At 47.9% G+C, this 21,573-nt stretch overlaps 1 protein-coding gene across 4 annotated transcripts in view; it reads right to left on the minus strand.

Annotated features, from left to right (window-relative positions):
- Positions 1 to 21,573, minus strand: part of ATP6V1C2 (ATPase H+ transporting V1 subunit C2) — a 91,968-nt gene that overhangs the window by 59,941 nt on the left and 10,454 nt on the right. For 3 of the 4 annotated variants that reach the window (XM_057301343.2, XM_057301342.2, XM_057301341.2), the window contains exons 1-2: positions 1,729 to 1,845; positions 482 to 636 (exon numbers count right to left, since the gene is read on the minus strand). In XM_057301343.2, coding sequence (XP_057157326.1) covers positions 482 to 610 — 129 coding nt within the window. In that variant the 5' untranslated portion in view covers positions 611 to 636; positions 1,729 to 1,845. Of the gene's footprint in view, positions 1 to 481; positions 637 to 1,728; positions 1,846 to 2,455; positions 2,516 to 21,573 lie in introns of those variants that run through there. The other variant, XM_034952610.3, reaches the window with a different exon arrangement.

Here is a 21,573-nt window from a genome sequence, read left to right on the forward strand (position 1 = left end):
CTCCCTTCCCCTCCCTCAGGACCAAAGGGATCCTAGATTTCCTCCCCTGCCCCCAGGTCAAGAGTACAATCAAGGCTGAAGCCCCCCAAGCCGCCTGCACATCTAAACTATATGGTGGGTCTTCTGAGATGCTGCAGACAAACCAGGAGGAGCCAGAGGAACACCCGAGAGAACCTGAGTGTGCATTTAACGTGCTTCCCACTTTTTGAAGCATTAGACACTGCTACCCACAACCTTGTCCCCCTGTTCATTCCTTCCTGTGGCTGCACCTACATAGGTATCACAATTTATTTTGGACTATGGCATGATATCCCACCTAGCCCATCACCTCCCTGTCCATCCTCAAACCTCAGCTTGTCCTCAGAGCCCCTGCCTTTGCCTTGATACTTTCTCCTTGGCTTCCTGAGGTAGCAACCTGTCTCCCTCTCCCGTCTCCCCCTGACCAATCCATCCCTTTTTCACTCCTCCCCAAGAATTTTACCTTGAAGTCAGGAATAGCGAATTTGGTATTATAAGACAGGTTGGACTTGGAGGTTACAGTATTCATCCTCTCCAGAGCTTGCAAATTTTCCTTATCGCCAGGGGCAGAAATTAACCAAAACTCCGACATGCTTCCAGTCTTCTCTTACCCAGTGACTGCCCAGAACCAGGACAAACATACACAAACAGAAACAGAAGGAGAGATGTGTCAGATATCCCCGCCTCACCACTCCCTACCCTCCAATTCATCCTTTCTAGGATGAGCTCCAAGGACATCCATTTGCAAAAGCAAAGCTCTTATCTCCACCTGGGCAGCCCTCAGGTGTTCCCGAAACTCCAAAGCTCCTTGGTCCCTGCAGTGGTTCTGGCTGGTTTTCAGGAGCAGAGGAGGAGGGAGAGGTTCCTTTCTTTCTCTCCACCTCAGTGAACAACCCCTATCAGGCATCATAAAACGGGAGGACAGTAAGCTGGAGGCGGACACCTTCTGGGGGAATATTTGTCTTCCTTCCACACTGCATCTTCTGGGATGCAGGATGGGGTGGAGGAAGGCGTGGGATGAGGAAGGGATTTTCACAACAGGCTACCAGGTCAAACCGCAGGTCAAACTGGCCAACCTTGTGATTGGTATTAGCTTTAAAAATAGACTTCAGAGGATTTTTTTAAATAAGAAAAAAAAAAGTTGTAGGGTGTGAGGGGAACTACTAAAGTCTTTTTTCCACTAGGCGAGGTGCCCGCTCAGCAGAGCTGGGTCCCTTGCCCGGCGTGGCCGGTGGTTTCGCGGCCGCGTCTGCGGCCTCTACGGCCGATTCGATTCGTGCTGCTCCTTCACAGGTGTCCACACCCGCACCTTTCCCCCTCGGCCAGGTTCCCCCTTTCCGCTTGCCTCCCCGCGGCGTCTCCGGACGGCTGGGGGAAAGCAGGATAAGCTCTGAGGAGCCAGAGACCCCTGGTGGAAGCTCTTCCTTTCGGACTCCCGGTCCCGCTCCAATCCGAGGGCATTTTGTTCTCTCCTAACCCCGCGCAGACCCAACGCAGCTCCTTTCCGCCTTGACTGCCCATGGCCTGGGGACGAACTGGCCCCCCGCAGCACCTGCGGAGATGCTACCAGCCTGGCCGCGGGGAAGCGCGCGGAGGTGCACGCTGCCCACGTTTCCAGTGGGAAAGCGCAGGCTGGTGCGCAGCCGGACCCCGTGCCTGTGTCCCCACCCCGCCCCTGCCTCGGGTCCCCGCTCCGTGGTGCGTCCTTACCGGGAGCCGGCGGGGCGCGGGCCGCGCGGTAGGGGGCTGCGGGCGGCGGGTGCGGGGCCGGAGCGCACTGCCGGCTCCCGGGAGGCAGCGGCTTCGCTGCCCCGCGCCCCGCCCCGCCTTTTATCCCGGGCTCTGGAGGCGGCCCCGGCCCCGCCGGATATTTGCATACGGGCCGTCCGCCTCCCGCCTCGCTCCAGCCGGGGGCCCGAGAGCCGGGGAGCAGGTGCAGGCGCCGGGCAGGAAGGCGCGGAGGAGACGCGCAGGGTCTCCAGTCCCCTACGCGCGAGGGCCGGGGCCCTGGGGGCTTCTGCGGCGCGTCCCACGGGGTCTCCTGCCGCACGACTGCGCTGCCGCGTCCGGGACGCGTGGACGGCTGAGCCGGGTGGGAGTCGGGAAAAGGCTCTGAGCTCGGGACCACCCCGCCCTCCCGCTGCGGCCGCCGCAGCCCCGCTTGGTCACCCACTCTCGCCTCACAGAGACATGCGCGGATCTCAGGGGAATCACCTACTCCCAGGTGTCTCCAGGCCAGTGCAAGAGACAGGGCCCACCTGTGGGGAGCCGCGCAACAGGTGCGCAGGTGCTCGGGACGCACCTGCGTAGACAGCGAAGCTTTTCCTGTCCGTGTGGGCGCGGGTGTGCGCCCGGTTGCCCAGGAAACTCCCACCTCACCCTCTCCACCTTCCGAATTGCCCTGTGGATGGGGGGTGGGGGGGCGGTTACAACTCACCGTACGACGATCAGAGATGAGTTCATGATCGGTGCTGTCTGGAACCAGGAGGGGGAAACCCTGGAAATTAACGTGTGAAGGTTAAAAACAAGACAAAACCAAAGGAAAACTCGGAGAATTCATTTTCTCTGGACCGAAGGAGAAAGCTTTAAAGCATCCTTCCATGTGGGCGATGTTTTCAGTGGTTTCTGGGAAAGATGAAGATCTCAAGAGTGTCCTTCGAGGGGGCATTGGAGACGGTGTTCTTGCTTCCTTAAACGTGGACTCCCCCTCCTGTGTAAACTAGCCTTATCTATCAACCCATTCTTGTGAATGCATCAGGGTCTTTGGGAGAAGGATTTGACATCATCTGAGACTTAAGCTGTAATCACATAGGGTGGGATGGGAAGCCCCAGAGACAGGCCAGAAAGGTGGCTTTAAGATCACAGTGGGGTCGTACTGCCAGCCTAGGTTAGACTTGGAAGTCCCAGCACCTGCAGCAGCCATCGTTATTGGGACACTAATGTGCATTAGTCAGTCCTTGCAACATCTTCCTGAGGGAGGATACCTGAAACCAAGGGATGGGGAAACCCCGGTATGTTTGAGGACATTAAGTGGCTATTCCAGGGAAGGAGTGGCCCAGTTAGACATTAAAGCGGGGTGGTCTCCAATCTTGGACGTTATCCAGGCACGACATTTTATCCAGCCAGGGAAAACATCTTAGAGCTGGGGGCAGATCTCATCTGCAAACAAGGGTGGAGATGCCCACAGAAGTTACGTGAATTGCCCAGTGTCACACAGCTGGTTATGTCAGAGCTACAGTTGGAACTCGGGCCTGTGACTGAGTCTTATGTCCTTTCTACTGCTCCCAACAAGCCTGCAGGACTAGATAATCAGGGTGAGGAAGAACACATGCTTTCTATTTCAGTCCACATTTTCCCATCTGCAAGGTTCAAAGCCATGGACCTGGCTTCTCAGAGACTGAGCAACACATTTAGAAGTATCTGTGACTTTGCTCGTGGCACCACTCTTTCTATACACCTGGTTACCGGTAAATACTTTGTTTTGTGCCAGGCGTGGTGGCTTACACCTGTAATCCCAGCACTTTGAGAGGCCAGGTGGGCAGGTCACCTGAGGTCAGGAGTTCGAGACCAGCCTGACCAACATGGAGAAACCCCGTCTCTATTAAAAATAAAAAATTATCTGGGCGTGGTGGCGCATGCCTTAATCCCAGCTACTCAGGTGGCTGTGGCAGGAGAATCGCTTGAACCCAGAGGCAGAGGTTGCGGTGAGCCGATATCACACCATCGCACTCCAGCCTGGGCAACAAGAGTGAAACTCCATCTCAAAAAAGAAAACAAAAAACCCAACCCAAACAAAACCAAACCAAAACAACAACAACAACAACAAACAAAACAAAACAAAACTTTGTTCTGTGAATTAAGAGAGTCAGACACAAATAACTCCTAGATAGGCCAGGCACGGTGGCTCATGCCTGTAATCCCAGTACTTTGGGAGGCCCAGGTGGGTGGCTCACTTGAGATCAGGACTTTGAGACCAGCCTGGCCAACATGGTGAAACCCCATCTTTACTAAAAATACAAAAACTGGCTGGGCACGGTGGCTCACGCCTGTAATCCCAGCACTTTGGGAGGCCGAGGCAGGCGGATCATGAGGTCAGGAGATCAAGACCATCCTGGCTAACACGGTGAAACCCCATCTCTACTAAAAATACAAAAAAAATAGCTGGGCTTGGTGGCGGGCGCCTATAGTCCCAGCTACTTGGGAGGCTGAGGCAGGAGAATGGCGTGAACCCGGGAGGCGGAGGTTGCAGTGAGCCAAGATTGCACCACTGCACTCCAGCCTGGGCGATAGAGCGAGACTCCGTCTCAAAAAAAAAAAAAAAGAACTAGCTGGACATGGTGGTACGCACCTGCGGTCTCAGCTGCTAGGGAGGCTGAGGCGCGGGAGTCACTTGAACCCGAGAGGCAGAGGTTACAGTGAGTCGAGACCATGCCACTGTACTCCAGCTTGGGTGACAGAACAAGACTCCATCTCCAAAAACAAAAAACAAAACAAAAACAAAAACACACAAATAACTTCTGGACATCATCTGATTAAGAAAATAATAAGGACCTACAGTGTTCCTTGTCTTCCTCAAAATCTTCCTACTCAAAATCTAAAATCTTTCTGGTCTTTCACATCTTAAGTTTCTTGTTTCATAGCTGAATTTATAATGGATGATGTCTACTGCTGCAGGGGTAGCTTGACATTTTTCAAATAACTTTTTATCTGCTTATATAGGTAATTCTCTCCTTTTCTCCAACAAGAATGAGCTTGAAATTTCTCTGTTTTTTAAAAAGAATTTGGCAAACAGAGAAGTATAAGGAAGAAAATAAAAATTACTTGTAATTCTATAATTAGCTGCTGTTAACATTTAAATTCTTTATTACCATTTAATGCATATTCATGTATAGATGCAGATTTCTTTGCATGATTGAGATTATATATTATTCATAAATCTTGGCATTCTGCTGTTTGCTTTCTAAAGATCAAAAAAGTTATCAAATGTATCTTATCAGTAAAGGATAATCCAATGTCATCAGAGTTTACCACACCTCAGAACTTGAGTAAGATTCTGAAGCCAAATAAAGATGCCTTGTTAAACAACTTACATCTTGAAAAGGTGGCAAGGCGGGCGGGAATCTTGTCCAAGAGGTTGTTTGATTTGCATTTCTCAAAGGCAACCACATGTGTTACCAGTTTTGAGCTGACTTGTGTTTTTCTCTCACAAAGATCAGCCTTTAACAGATAAATAGGGAGAAAACAACAAAAAGTTCTGGAGCCTGCTCCCTTGGTATATTAAAAGAGTATGATTTAGCATTTACACTGTATAAGGAAAGTATTTTTCTTCCATATTTCAACCTGAAGCACATTTAGCAACCCATTTTCTGTCCCCTCCCTATACAACTTTAAAGTTTCTGAAATCTGCTGCTAAAAGACTTAAAAGTTTGTGTGCCTTAATCACTGCTTTTAAAATACTCCCCAGGTTATGAAAAATATAGTACCCAGGTCATAATAAACACCATCTCTTCCCAGGAATAAAGGCTGGGGAGGAAATGCCAGGAGTCTTGAGTCATCTGTAGCTTATTATGAATTTGGCTTTAGTTAGTTACTTCTGAAATGTTTCTGCAGTTGGCACTGATCGTGCACTGAGCCAGCTGAAGTCTGTGCAACATTGAACAGTCCCGTCAGGTTTGGGAACCAGAAGGGTGAGGCTGGCCTCGTTGGTCTGTTGTCCTCTGGCCACTCCCAGCTGACATATTTTGAAATTCTTTATTACTTCATAGCCATCCGAAGATGATGCTCTTTCCAAATCAGCCCAGATATCCTTGAATCTCAATCAGCTCACGTGGGTTGTTCTGGCTTTTACTGAGAAGAGCCCCGGGGAGTTTTTCTATGGAGACAGATCTATAGTACAGAAAAATGCAAGTAGAATTGTCCCTTGCAAGTCAATACGGTGCTGTAGAAACAGATTAGGCTTTGAAATCAGACAGTCAGAAAAGCCGCTTACACTTGCTATGTTTCAGGTTTCCCAGCTGAAAACAAAGGAGCAAGATTATGCCTGCTTTTTAGGCTTGTTATGAGGATAAGATAGAACAGCATTTCTGGTGAGAGCAACCGAATAAGAGCTCCCCTCACTTCTCCCTCTCCTGCTTTCTTAGGTTTCCTTACGGTTTTACATATTAAGTGCAGCACATTGTAATAATCTCTCGAAATCATCTACCATCCTTCTTCAGGGCCCAAAGTCCTCTCATCTGTATTTTCTTTTTCACCCAAAAAGCCTTTGTGATTTTAGGACAGCCATTGTTATCATTGTCACTGTTTTGGTCAGAGAAATTAAGGCCAGGGAATTCTCAGGATTTGTCCTAGTGTACACAGACAAGGAGAAGTCACCTCTGCTCACTTCCTCATCTAACAAGTTATTTTTTCCCCCCCACAATATTTGCCAGGCACTGTGGGGCATGCAAAAATAAATCAGCATTTTCATACTAGTACTAGAGCAAAGCAAGTCTGATAAACAGAATACTGAGCAGTTCCAACTCACTAAGGTCTGAACACAAAACACTAAGCAGGATGTGATATGTGCATACACACGAGGTGTAGACATACCAGGAAGACCATGATCCTCATTTCATAGATGAGGAAGCAGGCTCAAGGAGATTAACTGAGCTGATCAAAGCACACTTAGTGGTAGAACCAGGTCTTGAACTTCATTCTTCTACCTCCAAGTGTCTCTGGCATTACAAGCTCTAAACCACCCCTCTAGGCCCCATGCAAAGACCTAGTTACTAGCACTCAGCCTGTAATTGCATTCGTTTGTTTGTTTGTTTGTTTGTTTGTTTGTTTGTTTTTGAGACTGAGTCTGGCTCTGTTGCCCAGGCTGGAGTGCAGTGGCGCGATCTCAGCTCACTGAAACTTCCACCTCCTGGGTTCAAGCAATTCTCATGCCTCAGCCTCCTGAGTAGCTGGGACAACAGGTTTGTGGGTTGGTTGGTTTGTTTTTGACAGAGTCTGGCTCTGTTGCCCAGGCTGGAGTGCAGTGGCACGATCTTGGCTCACTGCAATCTCTGCCTCCAGGGTTCAAGTGATTCTCCTGCTTCAGCCTCCTGAGTAGCTGGGATTACAGGCACCCGCCACCATGCCCAGCTAATTTTTGTATTTTTGGTAGAGACAGGGTTTCACCATGCTGGCCAGGCTAGTATTGAACTCCTGAACTCAGGTGATCCACCCACCTCAGCCTCCCAAAGTGCTGGAATTACAAGTTGGAGCCACTGTAACTGGCCTACATAAGTTTCTACATAACGTCAGTGGACTTTTTGGTGAGCTGTAAACTGTGGTTAATAATAGTACCTGTCGGCCAAGCGTGGTGACTCACGCCTGTAATCCCAGCACTTTGGGAGGCCAAGGCAGGCAGATCGCCTGAAGTCAGGAGTTTGAGACCAGCTGACCAATATGAAGAAACCTCATCTCTACTAAAAATACAAAATTAGCTGGGCATGGTGGCACGTGCCTCTAATCCCAGCTACTTCGGAGGCTGAGGCGGGAGAATCACTTGAACCTGGGAGGCGGAGGCTGCAGTGAACTGAAATAGCGCCCTTGCACTCCAGCCTGGGCAACAAGAGCGAAACTGTCTCAAAAAAAAAAAAAAAAAGAAAAAGAAAAGAGAAGAAAAAAGAAAAGTACCTGCCTCATAAGGTTTTCCCGGGAATTAAATGATATGGCAGAGTGAACAGTGCATATTAAGCAATTGGCAACGGCGTGCTATTAGCATTTACTACTTTAAAAAGCTCCATTCATCTCTGCTTCTTTTCCTCCTTTTATTTCTCACTTCCAAGTTCCTTTTTCTCCTCACAGGGTTCTTTGGGAAGATGCGAATTTTGCCCTATTATAAATATATGGGACATTGCCACTCCTGCATTCAGTCACTTTCAACCTATCTTTGATGGAGTTAGCCTACATGGTAGGTTAACTACATCTTGGAGGTACCACAGGAAATAGGACAGGTCCCTGACCTCAAGAGTCCTGGGCTGGAGAAAGAAGACAAAGAAGAGAAGGAGTGTGGCTGGTGCTTAGGGAAGAGTCTTTGGGCTACAGCCAAGAGCCCTCTGCAGGAGTTTTGAGCTCTGGCTTTGGAGTCAAAACGATCGGACCTCAAGTCTCAGTTCTGCCACTTACTAGCTGGGCCCTTTCCAAGTTACCCAATCTCTCAATACCCCAGTTTTGAAAATGGGGACTTCAAGTTCAAGTTAGAGAATTGTGATGAAAATGGAATGAGATAACGCATGCAAAATGTCTAAGCATGACTGAGCCTGGTGTGCTCACAGTAAGTGCTCCCATCATTTTATTTAGATTATAGAGTTCAGGAAGGCACTCTGTTCACTGCCAAGTTCACAGTGCTGAATAGACAATATATTTTGGATCACTGCACTTCAAGCAAGGGGCTTAAATGCTGGAGGATGTCTGGAGAATCAGAGGAAGCTGAGTGTAAATGTTTTTGCTCTTAGATCGGTCTCTTTAAGAAATATGAAATGATTTGAAAGAGACATGAAAATATAACACTGTATATTTAAGTAGTGGGTATCTATGTTACGGATGAGCGACATCTGTAACCATTCAATTATGTTTATAAGACAAAATTGCAAACAACATATATGTCCAACAAAAGAGGATTGAACAAATTAGTAATTTTATAATCATGCTGTCATTAAAAACATTTTAGAGGAATATTAAATGACATAAGTGATCATATAATCTCAGCATTTTGGGAGACCGAAGTGGAAAGACTTTGACACCAGCCTGAGCAATGTAGCAAAACCCCACCCCTATTTAAAAATTAACTAATTAATTAAAAAATAAATGATCATTAACTTTTTTTTTTTTTTTTTTTGAGATGCAGTCTTGCTCCATCGCTCAGGCTGGAGTGCAGTGGCACCATCTCGGCTCACTGCAACCTCCGCCTCCTGTGTTCAAGCGATTTTCCTGCCTCAGACTCCTGAGTAGCTGGGATTACAGGCGCCCACCACCATGTCTGGATAATTTTTGTATTTTTAGTAGTGACAGGGTTTTGCCATGTTGGCCAGGCTGGTCTCACACTCCTGACCTCAGGTGATCCGCCCGCCTCATCTTCCCAAAGTGCTGGGATTACAGGCATGAGCCACCATGCCCGGTCTGATCATTAAATTTTAAGCAGAAAATTCAAAATCAGATTCCAATTCTCAGGCCGGGTGCAGTGGCTCAGGCTTGTAATTCCAGCACTTGGGGAGGCCAAGGCAGGAGGATCACTTGAGGCCAGGAGTTCAAGACCAGCCTGGCCAACATGGTGACTATGGCCAACATAGTCTCTACTAAAAATAAAAAAATTAGCCAGGCATGGTGGGTGCCTGTAATCCCAGCTACTAGCAAGGCTGAGGCAGGAGAATCGCTTGAACCTGGGAGGCAGAAGTTGCAGTGAGCTGAGAATGCGCCATGGCACTCCAGCCTGGGCAACAAGAGCGAAACTCCGTCTCAAAAAGAAAAAGAAAAAGAGAAAGTCCCGTTCTCTGTAATCCCAGTGCTTTGGGAGGCCAAGGTGGGAGGTTCACTTGAGGCCATGAGTTTAAGACCAGCCTGAGTAACATAGTGAGACCCCCAACTCTACAAAAAATAAAAATTAGCCAGGTGCAGTGGCTTGCACCTGTATTCCTAGCTACTCAGAAAGCTGAATACAAGAGTATCACTTAAGCCCAGGAGTTTGAGGCTGCAGTGAGCTATGATTGCATCACTGTACTCCAGGGTGGGTGACAGAGCAAGACCTCCTCTCTGAAAAATAAAAATAAAACCCCAAACCAAATATGGAAAAGGAGAAAACTAGAATAAATCCTGTGCTGCTGAACTGAAACTGGAGGTGCCAGTCTAAACTCCCAGATTTTAAAATGGGTGGATGAAGGGAGAGAGAGAGAGAGAGAGAAATAAACCATTTACTAGCTCTGTTTGCTGGGAGACCTCAGAAGCAATGATTTACCAGTAGCACTGAATATACCAGTAGTCCAGATCTTAGTTTCTAATACCACCATCCACTAAAAGGAACCAGGGAACCTTGGAGAAATGGGTGGCTTCCAGGCTGGATTAGACGATAGTTAACAGATACGTCAGTTTACTCTCAAATATTTTATACATATAATTAAGTCATTATATAATATATAGTACATATTGTAAGTATATATTAGGTGATATAGAGAACTATGTCATATATATTACATGCCAATATAATAGTCCTATCATATACCCATATCTGTCTATGGAAGCTCCTTGTGCTAGTCTTACAACTTTTCTGTAAGGCTGAAATTTACGAGGCTGGGTACGGTGGCTCACACCTGTAATTTCAGCACTTCCGGAGGACAAAGTGGGCAGATCACTTGAGGCCAGGAGTTTGAGACCGGCCTGGGCAATATGGCAAGACCTCATCTCTACAAAAAATACAAAAAATTAGCTGGGTGTGGTGGTGCATGCCTGTAGTCTCAGTTACTCAGGAGGCTGAGGTGGGAGAATCGCTTGAGCCTGGGAGGTCGAAGTTGCAGTGAGCCAAGATCACATCACTGCACTCCAGCCTGGGTGACAGAGCCAGACCCTGTCTCAAAAGAAAAAAAAAGAAAAAGAAAATAAATTATGTTAAAATAAAAAGTTATCAACCAACAACAGGAAAATCCCTTTGGCAGGCTTCCATTAGTAGAAGTGAGAAGGATGGTCCTGTTCCCACCCCCAGCTCTCAGCCTGGCCCCACTCTGCCTAGAGGACAGTTCAGGAAGCCACAGGCTCCGAGGTCACCCTCCCCTGCTCACTCTGATCTCCATGCGGCTCAGCACACCCCCTCTTCCGTCCCTCTTCCTGTCCCTCCTCCACCCTCCGCCCTTCATCTGTGCTCTCTGGCATTCATGTCCCTCATCCGCAAAACCTCTGGCTCCCAACTTCTTTCAATTTCCCCACCTTGTGTACTCCCCTGAGGACACTGTTTTACTCAGAACCCCTCAGGGGTTGGTTGTTTCCTGTCCCCACACCTACCAGCCCTGGGGCAATTCTCCTTGCTCCATCTTGCCACATCAGGCCCTTCTCCCGCACTCTGCCCTAACTCCCCTTGTCCCCACCCCTAGCTTCCAATCTCGGCATAGACCAGCCCTGGCCAATAGAACTCTCTGTGATGACTGGAATGTTTTATAACGGCACTGCCCAATACGGAAGCCATTGGCCACATGTGCACCTGAAGGAGGCTGGAGAAACTAAGGAACGGTTTTACATTTCATTTAATTTTCATTACTTGATGTTTTTAAATTCATTAATTAGATAAGTTTATTTATTTAATTATTTTGGAGACGGAGTTTCGCTATGTGGCCTAGGCTGGAGCGCAGTGGTGTGATCTCACTGCAACCTCGGCATCGCAGGCACAAGCCATCCTCCTACCTCAGCCTCCCGAGCAGCTGGGACTATAGGCACATGCCACCACACCTGGCTTATTTTTGTATATTTTGGTAGAGACAGGGTCTTGCCACATTGCCTAGGCTGGTCTCAAACTTCTGAGCTCAAGCAATCCTCCCGCTTTGGCCTCCCAAAGTGTTGAGATGACAGGCTTGAGCCACTGTGCCTGGCCAATTAATTTAGTTTTTGAGACAAGTTCTCATTCTGTTGCCCAGGCTGGTGTGCAGTGGTGCAATCACGGCCCACTGCAGCCTTGTCCTCCTGGGCTCAAGTGGTCCTCCCATCTGAGGCCTCTCCTGAGTAGCTGGTACCACAGGGGCATGCTACCAGGCTCAGCCTTAATATTTGCATTAATTTAAATTGACTACACGGCTGGTGCTACTGTGTTGGGCAGCGACGTGTGGACAAACCGCCCTTTACCCTTCTTTTTATGGTGACCTGCAGACCCCCAAGTTCCTCCCTCTCATTCTAGTCCCCTTCTCCCCATCACTGTTCCCATTCTTACTTATGGGTGGTTTTTTTTTTGTTTTTGTTTGTTTGTTTGTTTGTTTGAGACAGGGTCTTGCTCTGTCACCCAGGAGGGAGTGCAGTGGCAGGATCATGGCTCACTGCTGCAGCCTCGACCTTCTAGGCTCAAGTGATCCTCCTCCCACCTCAGCTTCCTGAGTGGCTGGGACCACATATAGGTGCATACCCCTACACCTGGCTAACCTACTTATGTCTTCTTTTTTTTAATGGAGCAGGGTCTCACTATGTTGCCTAGACTGGTTTTGAATTTCTGGGGTCAAGCAATCCTTCTGCCTTGGCCTCCCAAAGTGCTGGAATTGCAGGCATGAGCCAGGGCACCTAGCCTATTTATAACTTTTATTTTAAGTTCAGGGGTACATGGCCAGGCACGGTGGCTCACACCTATAATCCCAACACTTTGGGAGGCCAAGGCAGACAGATCGCTTGAGTTCATGAGTTTGAGACCAGCCTCTGGACAACATAGTGAGACCACGTCTGAAAAAATAAAATAATTTTTTAAAATGTTTTAATTAAAAAAAAAATCAAGTCAGCTCAAGCATGACCTGCCCTTGAAACCATTCTTGATCCTCATTTGGGCTTCCGCCCCTGGCATCTCCCATCCCTCTATCACAGCTTTAGTGCCTGATCCCAAAGTCCTGGATTCCTCATCTGTGTGATCTCACACTGCGAGCTACTAGAGGGCACTCCCTTCCTCAGCTCTATATTAATGCCCAGCACCACGCCTGGCATAAAGTAGGTTGTCGGCAAATGTTTGGTTAATATGTGAATTCTTATAATTATTTTGATAAACATTGTGATTTTTAATTCTTTAGTAAGTATATCAAATGTTTAACTATTTGGAAAATATATATTGCTCATTGCCATAAATAATATGCGCTTAATTTGCCAATAGTTGATAAACATTGCAGAAACTTAAAATTCAGAGAACACACACTGTGATTAATAACTTTAGAGGTCAGTAATGTCCAATTCTCAGAAGAATACTTGTCCTTTTTTGTTTTTTTTTTTGTTTTTTTGTTTTTGAGACAGAGTGTTGCTCTGTCGCCAGGCTGGAGTGCAGTGGCGCGATCTCAGCTCACTGCAACCTCCGCCTCCCTGGTTCAAGCGATTATCCTGCCTCAGCCTCCCTAGTAGCTTGGATTACAGGCGCCTGCCACTGTGCCCAGCTAATTTTTGTATTTTTAGTAAAGACAGGGTTTCACCATGTTGGCCAGGCTGGTCTTGACCTCCTGAGCTCAAGTGATCCACCCATCTCAGCCTCCCAAAGTGCTGGGATTACAGGCGTGAGCCACCATGCCCGGCCCCCATCATTTTCTTAAAGAGGTTTTCAAGATCCCACTTATGTTCATGGTTTCACCTATGAACATTTATGCTAATGTGAGTGACCTCCTTTGCTCTCCCCTGGGATTTATTTGGCGGGAGTAGCACACTGATAGATGGATGGAATACAACATCAGGAAATAACAGCATCTTTTCTTTTCAGCACACATCATTTTTAAGGTGTATCCACTTGGGAAATAGGTGCTATGAGAATAGGGAATTTTGGATTTGAATATTGTGAAGGAATAATGGTTCTCAACCACACAAAAACCATGGAATAACAGCACTGGTTTTCTCCAGGTATCCTGTTTGGTGGAAGCCTGCTGAGTCTATTGGCAGAGGGAAGCCATTGCAACTTATGACAGCATACAAGGTAGGACTTTTGAGATGTCAGTAGAAACAGGGGTGCACTGGTCCCTTCCTAGGAGGGGCAGAGGGTGTCAAAGGCATCTGTGGGTCTGGGTTGGGTGCGAGCCTGAGCCTCGTGAGCATTGTGGAAGTTGCCCAAGAGTGTGGAGTTTGATGGGGGGGGCCCTCATGTTGTAGACCATACCTCCCGTCTGCTTCCCGGGAACCTCTGCTTCTTCCCAATCTGCCTTTGTCCTCCCTAGATCCTAAAGCCCTGCAGCTCCCTGGAGCCATCTTCTGGAGTAAACAGACCCTGCAACATCATCCACTTGCCTCCACCCCCTGCCATAGCCCTCACCTGAGGATGCTGTGGGGAACTGCAGGTCTCCGCCCTCCAGGCTGCTGCTGCCAGACCCCGATACCTCCACACTTGTGTAGAAGCCCCTGCTCCCCAGGGCTCCTGCCATCCTGCTGAACACCCTCTGCCCCTCCTAGGAAGGGAGCAGAGAAAGTCATGTGTGTCGGCAATGATGGGTTCGCGGGAGATGGTCAGATCCACTAGGGAAGCATCTGCATCTGCCTGGCTCACCACATGGTAAAGCTAATAAACAGTAACTATTTCCCTGAATGAACAAATGAACGATGAATGAATGAATGTTAACACCTGCCCACTCCCCGTCGCGTGGTGAATACTCAGGCATCTAGCTTTAGAGCAGTATTTCGCTCCAGCCCAAGAAGGGTGGCTTGAGTGCCCCGTGGAGGACACCAGATGGCCGCCTCTGTGCACCTTCACTTCCTCCACTCCAAGGCCTTCCCTTTTCTCTCCCTTCAGGTGCCCACTCCTGTGCCACACCCTGTACCTTGTCATCACCTGAAACTGCTCCGCCCGTGAAATCTTGAATACCAGTACCCCACTCTCTGACCCCACCTCCATCCCCCACGCCTGCCTCCCACCACACCTTCCCCTTAACTCACACACCGCCTCTGCTCCCTCCCACCCCATCACCTCCTCCTGGTCCTGTTTCTCTTCCAGCCAAGCCTGAACCCCAGGCTGCCTGAACCTCCCTCTCATCAGCACCTTTCCTTCTCTGTGCCTCACCTTGTTTCAGCAGAACCCCAGCCTAGCTCAGCACTTTTTTTTTTTTTTTTTTGAGACAGGGTCTTCCTCTGTCACCCAGGCTGGAGCACAGGACTCAAGGGATTCTCCCACCTCAGCCTTCTGAGTACCTGGGGTTACAGGCACCATGCCTGCCTAATTTTTTTATTTTTTGTAGAGATGGGGGGGGTCTCACTATGTTGCCTAAGCTGGTCTCGAACTCCTGGCCTCAAATGATGCTTTCACCTCAGCCTCCTAAAGTGCTGGGATTACCGGCGTTAGCCACTGTGCCTGGCTACATTTTTTGTTATATCACAATATCACCCTCTCCCAGGGTTGCCTCTTTCTTCTTAGCTCAGGGGATGCAGCACCTGGGGTTCAAGGTCATTACCACCTCCTGTTTGGACACAGAATCCTCCCCAGCTCCCCATCAGCTATCTCCTCATTTTCTTTTATCTTCAGACTCATTAGATTGACCCCTCCCCTCAGCTGGCAAACATGCACCACTGCCTTCTGTCCTAACACCATCCTCCTTGGTCCCTGATGCCCATCACCCGTCATCTAATCTCTCTCCTTCCCTGTGCATCTCACCTCCTCAGAAGGGAGGCCTCATCACAGTCGTCAGCACCTGCCTGCACATACATGCACTCCCCTGACAGGGGAGGACCCACCTGCACGTGCATCAGGCTCATGGCTGGGGAGAGCCAGGAAAACATGACAGACAAGGCCGCCGACCTCCTGAAGCCTACATTCCAGTGCAGAAGGGAGGAAATCGGCAAGCAGCTAGGTAACTAAAAATGAGAAGCGCACACATTCTTTTAAAGTCCTATGAAGAAGATAAAAAGAGGCAACGAGACTGAGCAGACTGGACACGGGGTCTCACACCTGTAATCCCAGCACTTTGGGAGGCCAAAGTGGGGAAGGGTGGGACATCATTTGAGACCAGCATGGGCAACATAGTGAGTCCCCATCTCAAAAAAAAAAAAAAAAAAAAAAGAGAGAGAGAAAGAGACTGACAGAAACTGAGAAAATGCACTTCAGTAAGTGTTCTTTCTGAAGCAACAACAGTGCCTGAAAGTTTATTTCTTTATTTATTTTTGAGACAGAGTTTTACTCTTGTTGCCCAGGCTGGAATGCAGTGGCACGATTTCGGCTCACTGCAACTTCCGCTTCCCAGGTTCAAGCGATTTTCCTGCCTCAGCCTCCTCAGGAACTGAGATTACAGGTGCTCGTCACCACACCCAGCTAATTTTTGTATTTTCAGTAGAGATGGGGTTTCACCATGTTGGTCAGGCTGGTCTCAAACTCCTGACCTCAGGTGATCCACCCACCTCGGCCTCCCAAAGTGCTAGGATAACAGGCGTGAGCCACTGCCCCCGGTCTAGTGCCTGAAAGTTTGGAATGATCCAGATATGTAAGGAGTGGAGGGAAGAGCATGAGGGGCCCTGGGAACAGAAAATGCAGTGCCCAGGGCTAAGAAACCTCATGGCTTAGGGAAAGCAAGTGCGGGTGGGTGCCACGCCCTCCTCAGCCCTCCACAGCCTGGTTTCTTCCCCTGCCACTGCCTTGGAAGCCACACTCTTCTCCTTTGTGAGCCCAGTGAGAGGGTTCTGCCATATTGATTAGTCCTCCCTGCTCTATTTCTCCTTCCTTGATCTTCTCTTCCAGAGCCACCCCCTCTGGTGACTTCCATGACTCGGAGCACCCCCACCCTCCCTGCATCCCTGCCCACTCCCTGCCTGGCTCCTTTCCCGTGCTGGTTCCCTGACTGCCCTTCAGGTATGCTTGACCTGAGTCTCCATTCTCGCCCACTGCTCCCTCACTCCACACCAGAGGGTCACAACGTTTTCTGGGGTCATAGACTCCTTTGATTCTCTGCTGGTCACTCTTCCCAGAAAAAAGTAAGTGCACATAATACATACATATGATTTTTTCCATACAACATCATGAAGGGGTTTGAGGGTCCCCCTAAGTGTTGTGAACTCCAAATTAAGAAGCTTCATTTCTACATTGTCCCAGAAAGATTCCATCTATTTTCACAGTACTATCTGTTTATAGCTTTTTAAAGTTGAAAACTGCACTGTAATCCCAGCACTTTGGGAGGCCAAGGCGGGCAGATCACTTGAGGTCATGAGTTTGAGACCAGCCTGGGCAACAGGGTGAAACCCTGTCTCTACTAAAAATACAAAAATTAGCCGGGCGTGGTGGCAGGCACCTGTAATCTCAGCTACTCGGGAGGCTGAGGCAGGAGAATCACGTGAACCAGGAAGGCAGAAGTTGTAGTGAGCTGAGATCACGCCACTGCACTCCAGCCTGGGTGACAGTGTACGACTCCACCTCAAAACAAAACAAAACAAAAAGACCCTGAAAATTCAGGTGGGTAGGGATGAATGGGCAGACACAGAAGATCTATATGATACTGTCATGGTGGATACATGTCATCATATATTTGTCACAGCCACAGAATATATAGCACCAAGAGTGAAACCTGATGTAAACTGTGGCCTTCGGGTGATAATGACTTGTCAGTGCAGGTCCCTTCACTATAGCAAATGTGCCACTCTGGTGGATGGTGTTGATCATGGGGGAGGCTGTGAGTGTGTAGGGGTAGTGGGTATATGGGACATCTCTTGAGAACCTTCTGCTCAATTTGCTCTGAAGAAGAAAGCTCTAAAACTGCTCTAAAAAATAAAGTCTGACCAGGCACGGTGGCTCACGCCTGTATTCCCAGCACTTTGGGAGGCCAAGACAGGCGGATCACCTGAGATCAGGAGTTTGAGACCAGCCTGGCCAACATGGTGAAACCCTATCTCTACTAAAATTACAAAAATTAGCCGGGTGCGGTGACAGGCACCTGTAATCCCAGTTACTTGGGAGGCTGAGGCAGGAGAATCACTGGAACCTGGGCGGCGGAGGCTGTAGTGAGCCGAGATTGCACCATCGCACTCCAGCCTGGGCAACAAGAGCGAGACTTCATCTAAAAATAAAAAAATTTTTTAAAAGCCTGTTATTTTAAAAATGAATCATATGTAGGAAAGAGAACAAATTACATGTATGAAGCTTGACAGATCATAAGTGGGGATTCCCATGAAGCCACCACCCAGGTCAAAAATGAGCCCTGAGTGTGACCAGAAGCCCCCTCTTGCCCCCTGCCAGTCACTATCCTTGCCCACCCCCCAAGGAATCTACCATGCTGACCTGCACACCAGTGACCAGTTCTGCCTGTCATAAGTAGAATCATCTGCCATTGGCTCTTCCATACACCTGGCTTCGTCTGTTATGCTTGTGAGATTCTACTTTCTTGGCCGTAGCAATTGTTCTTTCTCATCCACTGCTGTCCAGTATTCATTGTCTGATGTCCCATAGTGTGTTTTGATGGACTTCTGTTTCAAGTTCTAGGCTATATTGAATAATGCTATTGTGAGCATTCTCGTACGTGTCTTTTGAGCATTCTTGTACGTGTCTTTTGGTGAACATATGTACACATTTCTTTTCTTTTTTTCTTTCTTTTTTTTTGTTTGAGGCGTAGTTTTGCTCTTGTTGTCCAGGCTGGAGAGCAATGGCGTGATCTTAGCTCACTGCAACATCTACCTCCTGGGTTCAAGCGATTCTCCTGCCTCAGCCTCCGGAGTAGCTGGGATTACAGGCATGTGCCACCATGCCCGGCTGATTTTTTATATTTTTAGTAGAGACAGGGTTTCTTCATGTTGGTCAGGCTGGTCTCGATCTCCTGACCTCGTGATCTGCCTGCCTCAGCCTCCCAAAGTGCTGGGATTACAGGCATAAGCCACCGTGCCCAGACACACATTTCTTTACTTTTAATTTTTAAATATTTTTTAGAGACAGGTGGAGTACAGTGGCTATTCACAGGTGCCATCATAGCACACTACAGCCTCAAACTCCTGACCTCAAGTGATCTTCCTGCCTCAGCTTCCTATGTAAGCTGAGACTACAGGCACATGCTACTGTGCTGGACTGTACATATTTCTTTTTCTTTTTTCTTTTTCTTTCTTTCTTTCCTTTTTTTTTTTTTTTGTGAGACAGAGTCTCACTCTGTCACCCAGGCTGGAGTGCAGTGGCACAATCTCAGCTTACTGCAACCTCTGCCACCTGGGTTCAAGTGATTCTCCTGCTTCAGCCTCCCGAGTAGCTGGGATTATAGGTGACTGCCATTGCGTCTAGCTAATTTTTGTATTTTTAGTAGAGACAGGATTTCACCATGTTGGCCAGGCTGGTCTTGAACTCCTGACCTCGTGATCCACCCGCCTCAGGCTCCCAAAGTGCTGGGATTACAGGTGTTAGCCACCACACTGGGCCAGCTGTACATTTTTCTGTTGAGTGTGTATTTAGGAGCGGAATTGCTGGGTCATAGGAGATACATATGTTCAACATAGGTAGATAATTCCAAATAGCTTTCCAAAGTGATCGTACTCATTCACACACCCACCAGCAATGTGTGAGTACATCTCCATCCTTACCAACACTTGGTATTGCCAGAATTTTTAACTTTCACCATTCAGGTATGTGTGTAATGACAGCTGGTTGTGGTTTTAATTTTTATTTCCCCAATGACTAATCATGTAGAGGACATTTTTATGTGCTAATTGTTATTAATACTCTAATATACTTTTTATTGGATTGCTTTTATATTATTGAGTTGTAGGAATTCTTTATATATATCTTGGATACTAGTCCTTTGTCAGACACATACTTTGTGCATATTTTCTCCTGGTGTATAGCTTGCCTATTTTCTTTTCTTTCTTTTTGTTAGAGACAGTCTCACTCTGTCAACCAGGCTGCAGTGCAGTGGCACCATCATAGCTCACTGCAGCCTCAAACTCCTGGGCTCTAGCAATCCTCCTGCCTCAGCCTTCTGAGTAGCTTGGACTACAGGCACTAGTCACCATGCCCGGCTCCTATTCTTTTTTTTTTTTTTTTTTTTGAGTCAAAGTTTCACTCTTGTTGCCCAGGCTGGAGTGCAATGGCACAATCTCGGCTAACTGCAACCTCTGCCTCCCGGGTTCAAGCAATTCTCCTGCCTCAGCCTCCCGAGTAGCTGGGATTACAGGCATGTGCCACCATGCCTGGCTAATTTTGTAATTTTAGTAGAGGCAGGGTTTTTCCATGTTAGGCTAGTCTGGAACTCCCAACCTCAGGTGATCTGCCCACCTTGGCCTCCCAAAGTATTGAGATTACGGGCATGAGCCACTGCGCCGGGCCCTATTTTCTTTTCTTCTTTTTTGAGACGGAGTCTCGCACTGTCGTCCAGGCTGGAGTGCAATGGCAAGATCTCCGCTTACTGCAACCTCTGTCTCCCAGGTTCAAGAAATTCTTCTGCCTCAGCCTCCCGAGTAGCTGGGACTACTGGCACGCACCAGTAGTCTAAACTACTGGTTCCTGGCTAATTTTTGTATTTTTAGTAGAGACAGGGTTTCACCATATTGGTCCAACTGGTCTCAAACTCCTGACCTCGTGATCCGCCCACCTCTGCCTGCCAAAGTGCTGGGATCACAGGCGTGAGCCACTGCTCCCGGCCTCGGCTCCTATTTTCTTAATTATGTCTTTTGATGATCAAAAGTTTTTCATTTTGATGAAGTCCAATTTAACAACTCTTACAATTGTTGCTTTCTGTGACCTATGACATCTCTGCCTATTCCCCAAGTCACACAGATATCCTCCTAGGTTTTCCTCTAAAAACCTTTTCGGGCCAGGCACGGTGGCTTACGCCTGTAATCCCAGCACTTTGGGAGGCCAAGGCGGGGGGATCACAAGGTCAGGAGTTCAAGACTAGCCTGGCCAAGATGGTGAAACCCTGTCTCTACTAAAACTACAAAAATTAGCCGGGCATGGTGGCAGGCACCTGTAATCCCAGCTACTTGGGAGGCTGAGGCAGGAGAATTGCTTGAACTTGGGTGACAGAGATTGCAGTGAGCTGAGATCACGCCACTGCACTTCAGCCTGGGTGATAGAGTGAGACTCCATCTCAAAAAAACAAAACAAAACAAAACAAAAACTTTACGGTTTTAACTTTGATATTTAGGTCTGTTTGTTTTTTTTTTTTTAGACAGAGTCTTGCTCTATCACCCAGGCTGGAGTGCAGTGGCACAATCTCAGCTCACTGCAACCTTCTCCTCCCAGGTTCAGGCAATATCAGTGCCTTAGCCTCCTAAGTAGCTGGGATTACAGGCATATGCCACCATGCCTGGCTCATTTTTGTATTTTTAGTAGAGATAGGTCTTGCCACATTGGCCAGGCTGTTCTCGAACTCCTGGCCTCAAGAGATCTGCTCATCTCAGCCTCCCAAAGTGCTGGGATTACAGGTGTGGGTCACCATGCCTGGCCTATGGTCCATTTTGAATTAATATTTTTTGTATGATATGAAGTAGGACTCACGGTTCACTTTCAGCCATACAGATACACAGTAAATCCCAGTACCATTTGTTGAAAAGCATTTTCCTTCCCCATTGGATTGCTTTGGTGCTTTTGTTGAAAATCGGATAACTACATAAATTGGAATAGATTTCTGAGCTCTTTATTATTTTTATGATCTGTTTGTAGATTCTCAAACTAAAAGTGCATAATTCATTACTGTTGCTTTGTAGTATGTCTTGAAATGAGGCAAGGTAAGTCCTCTGATTTTGTTCTTTTTTTTGTTTTTTGTTTGTTTGTTTTGAGATGGATTCTCACTCTGTTGACCAGGCTGGAGTGCAGTGGCGCAATCTGGGCTCACTGAAACCTCTGCCTCCCGGGTTCAAGCAATTCTCCTGCCTCAGCCTCCCGAGTAGCTGGGATTACAGGCATGTGCCACCACATCCGGCTAATTTTTGTATGTTTAG

The sequence above is a fragment of the Pan paniscus genome, chromosome 12, assembly GCF_029289425.2.
Source record: "Pan paniscus chromosome 12, NHGRI_mPanPan1-v2.0_pri, whole genome shotgun sequence".
Classification (NCBI taxonomy): Eukaryota; Metazoa; Chordata; class Mammalia; order Primates; family Hominidae; genus Pan; species Pan paniscus.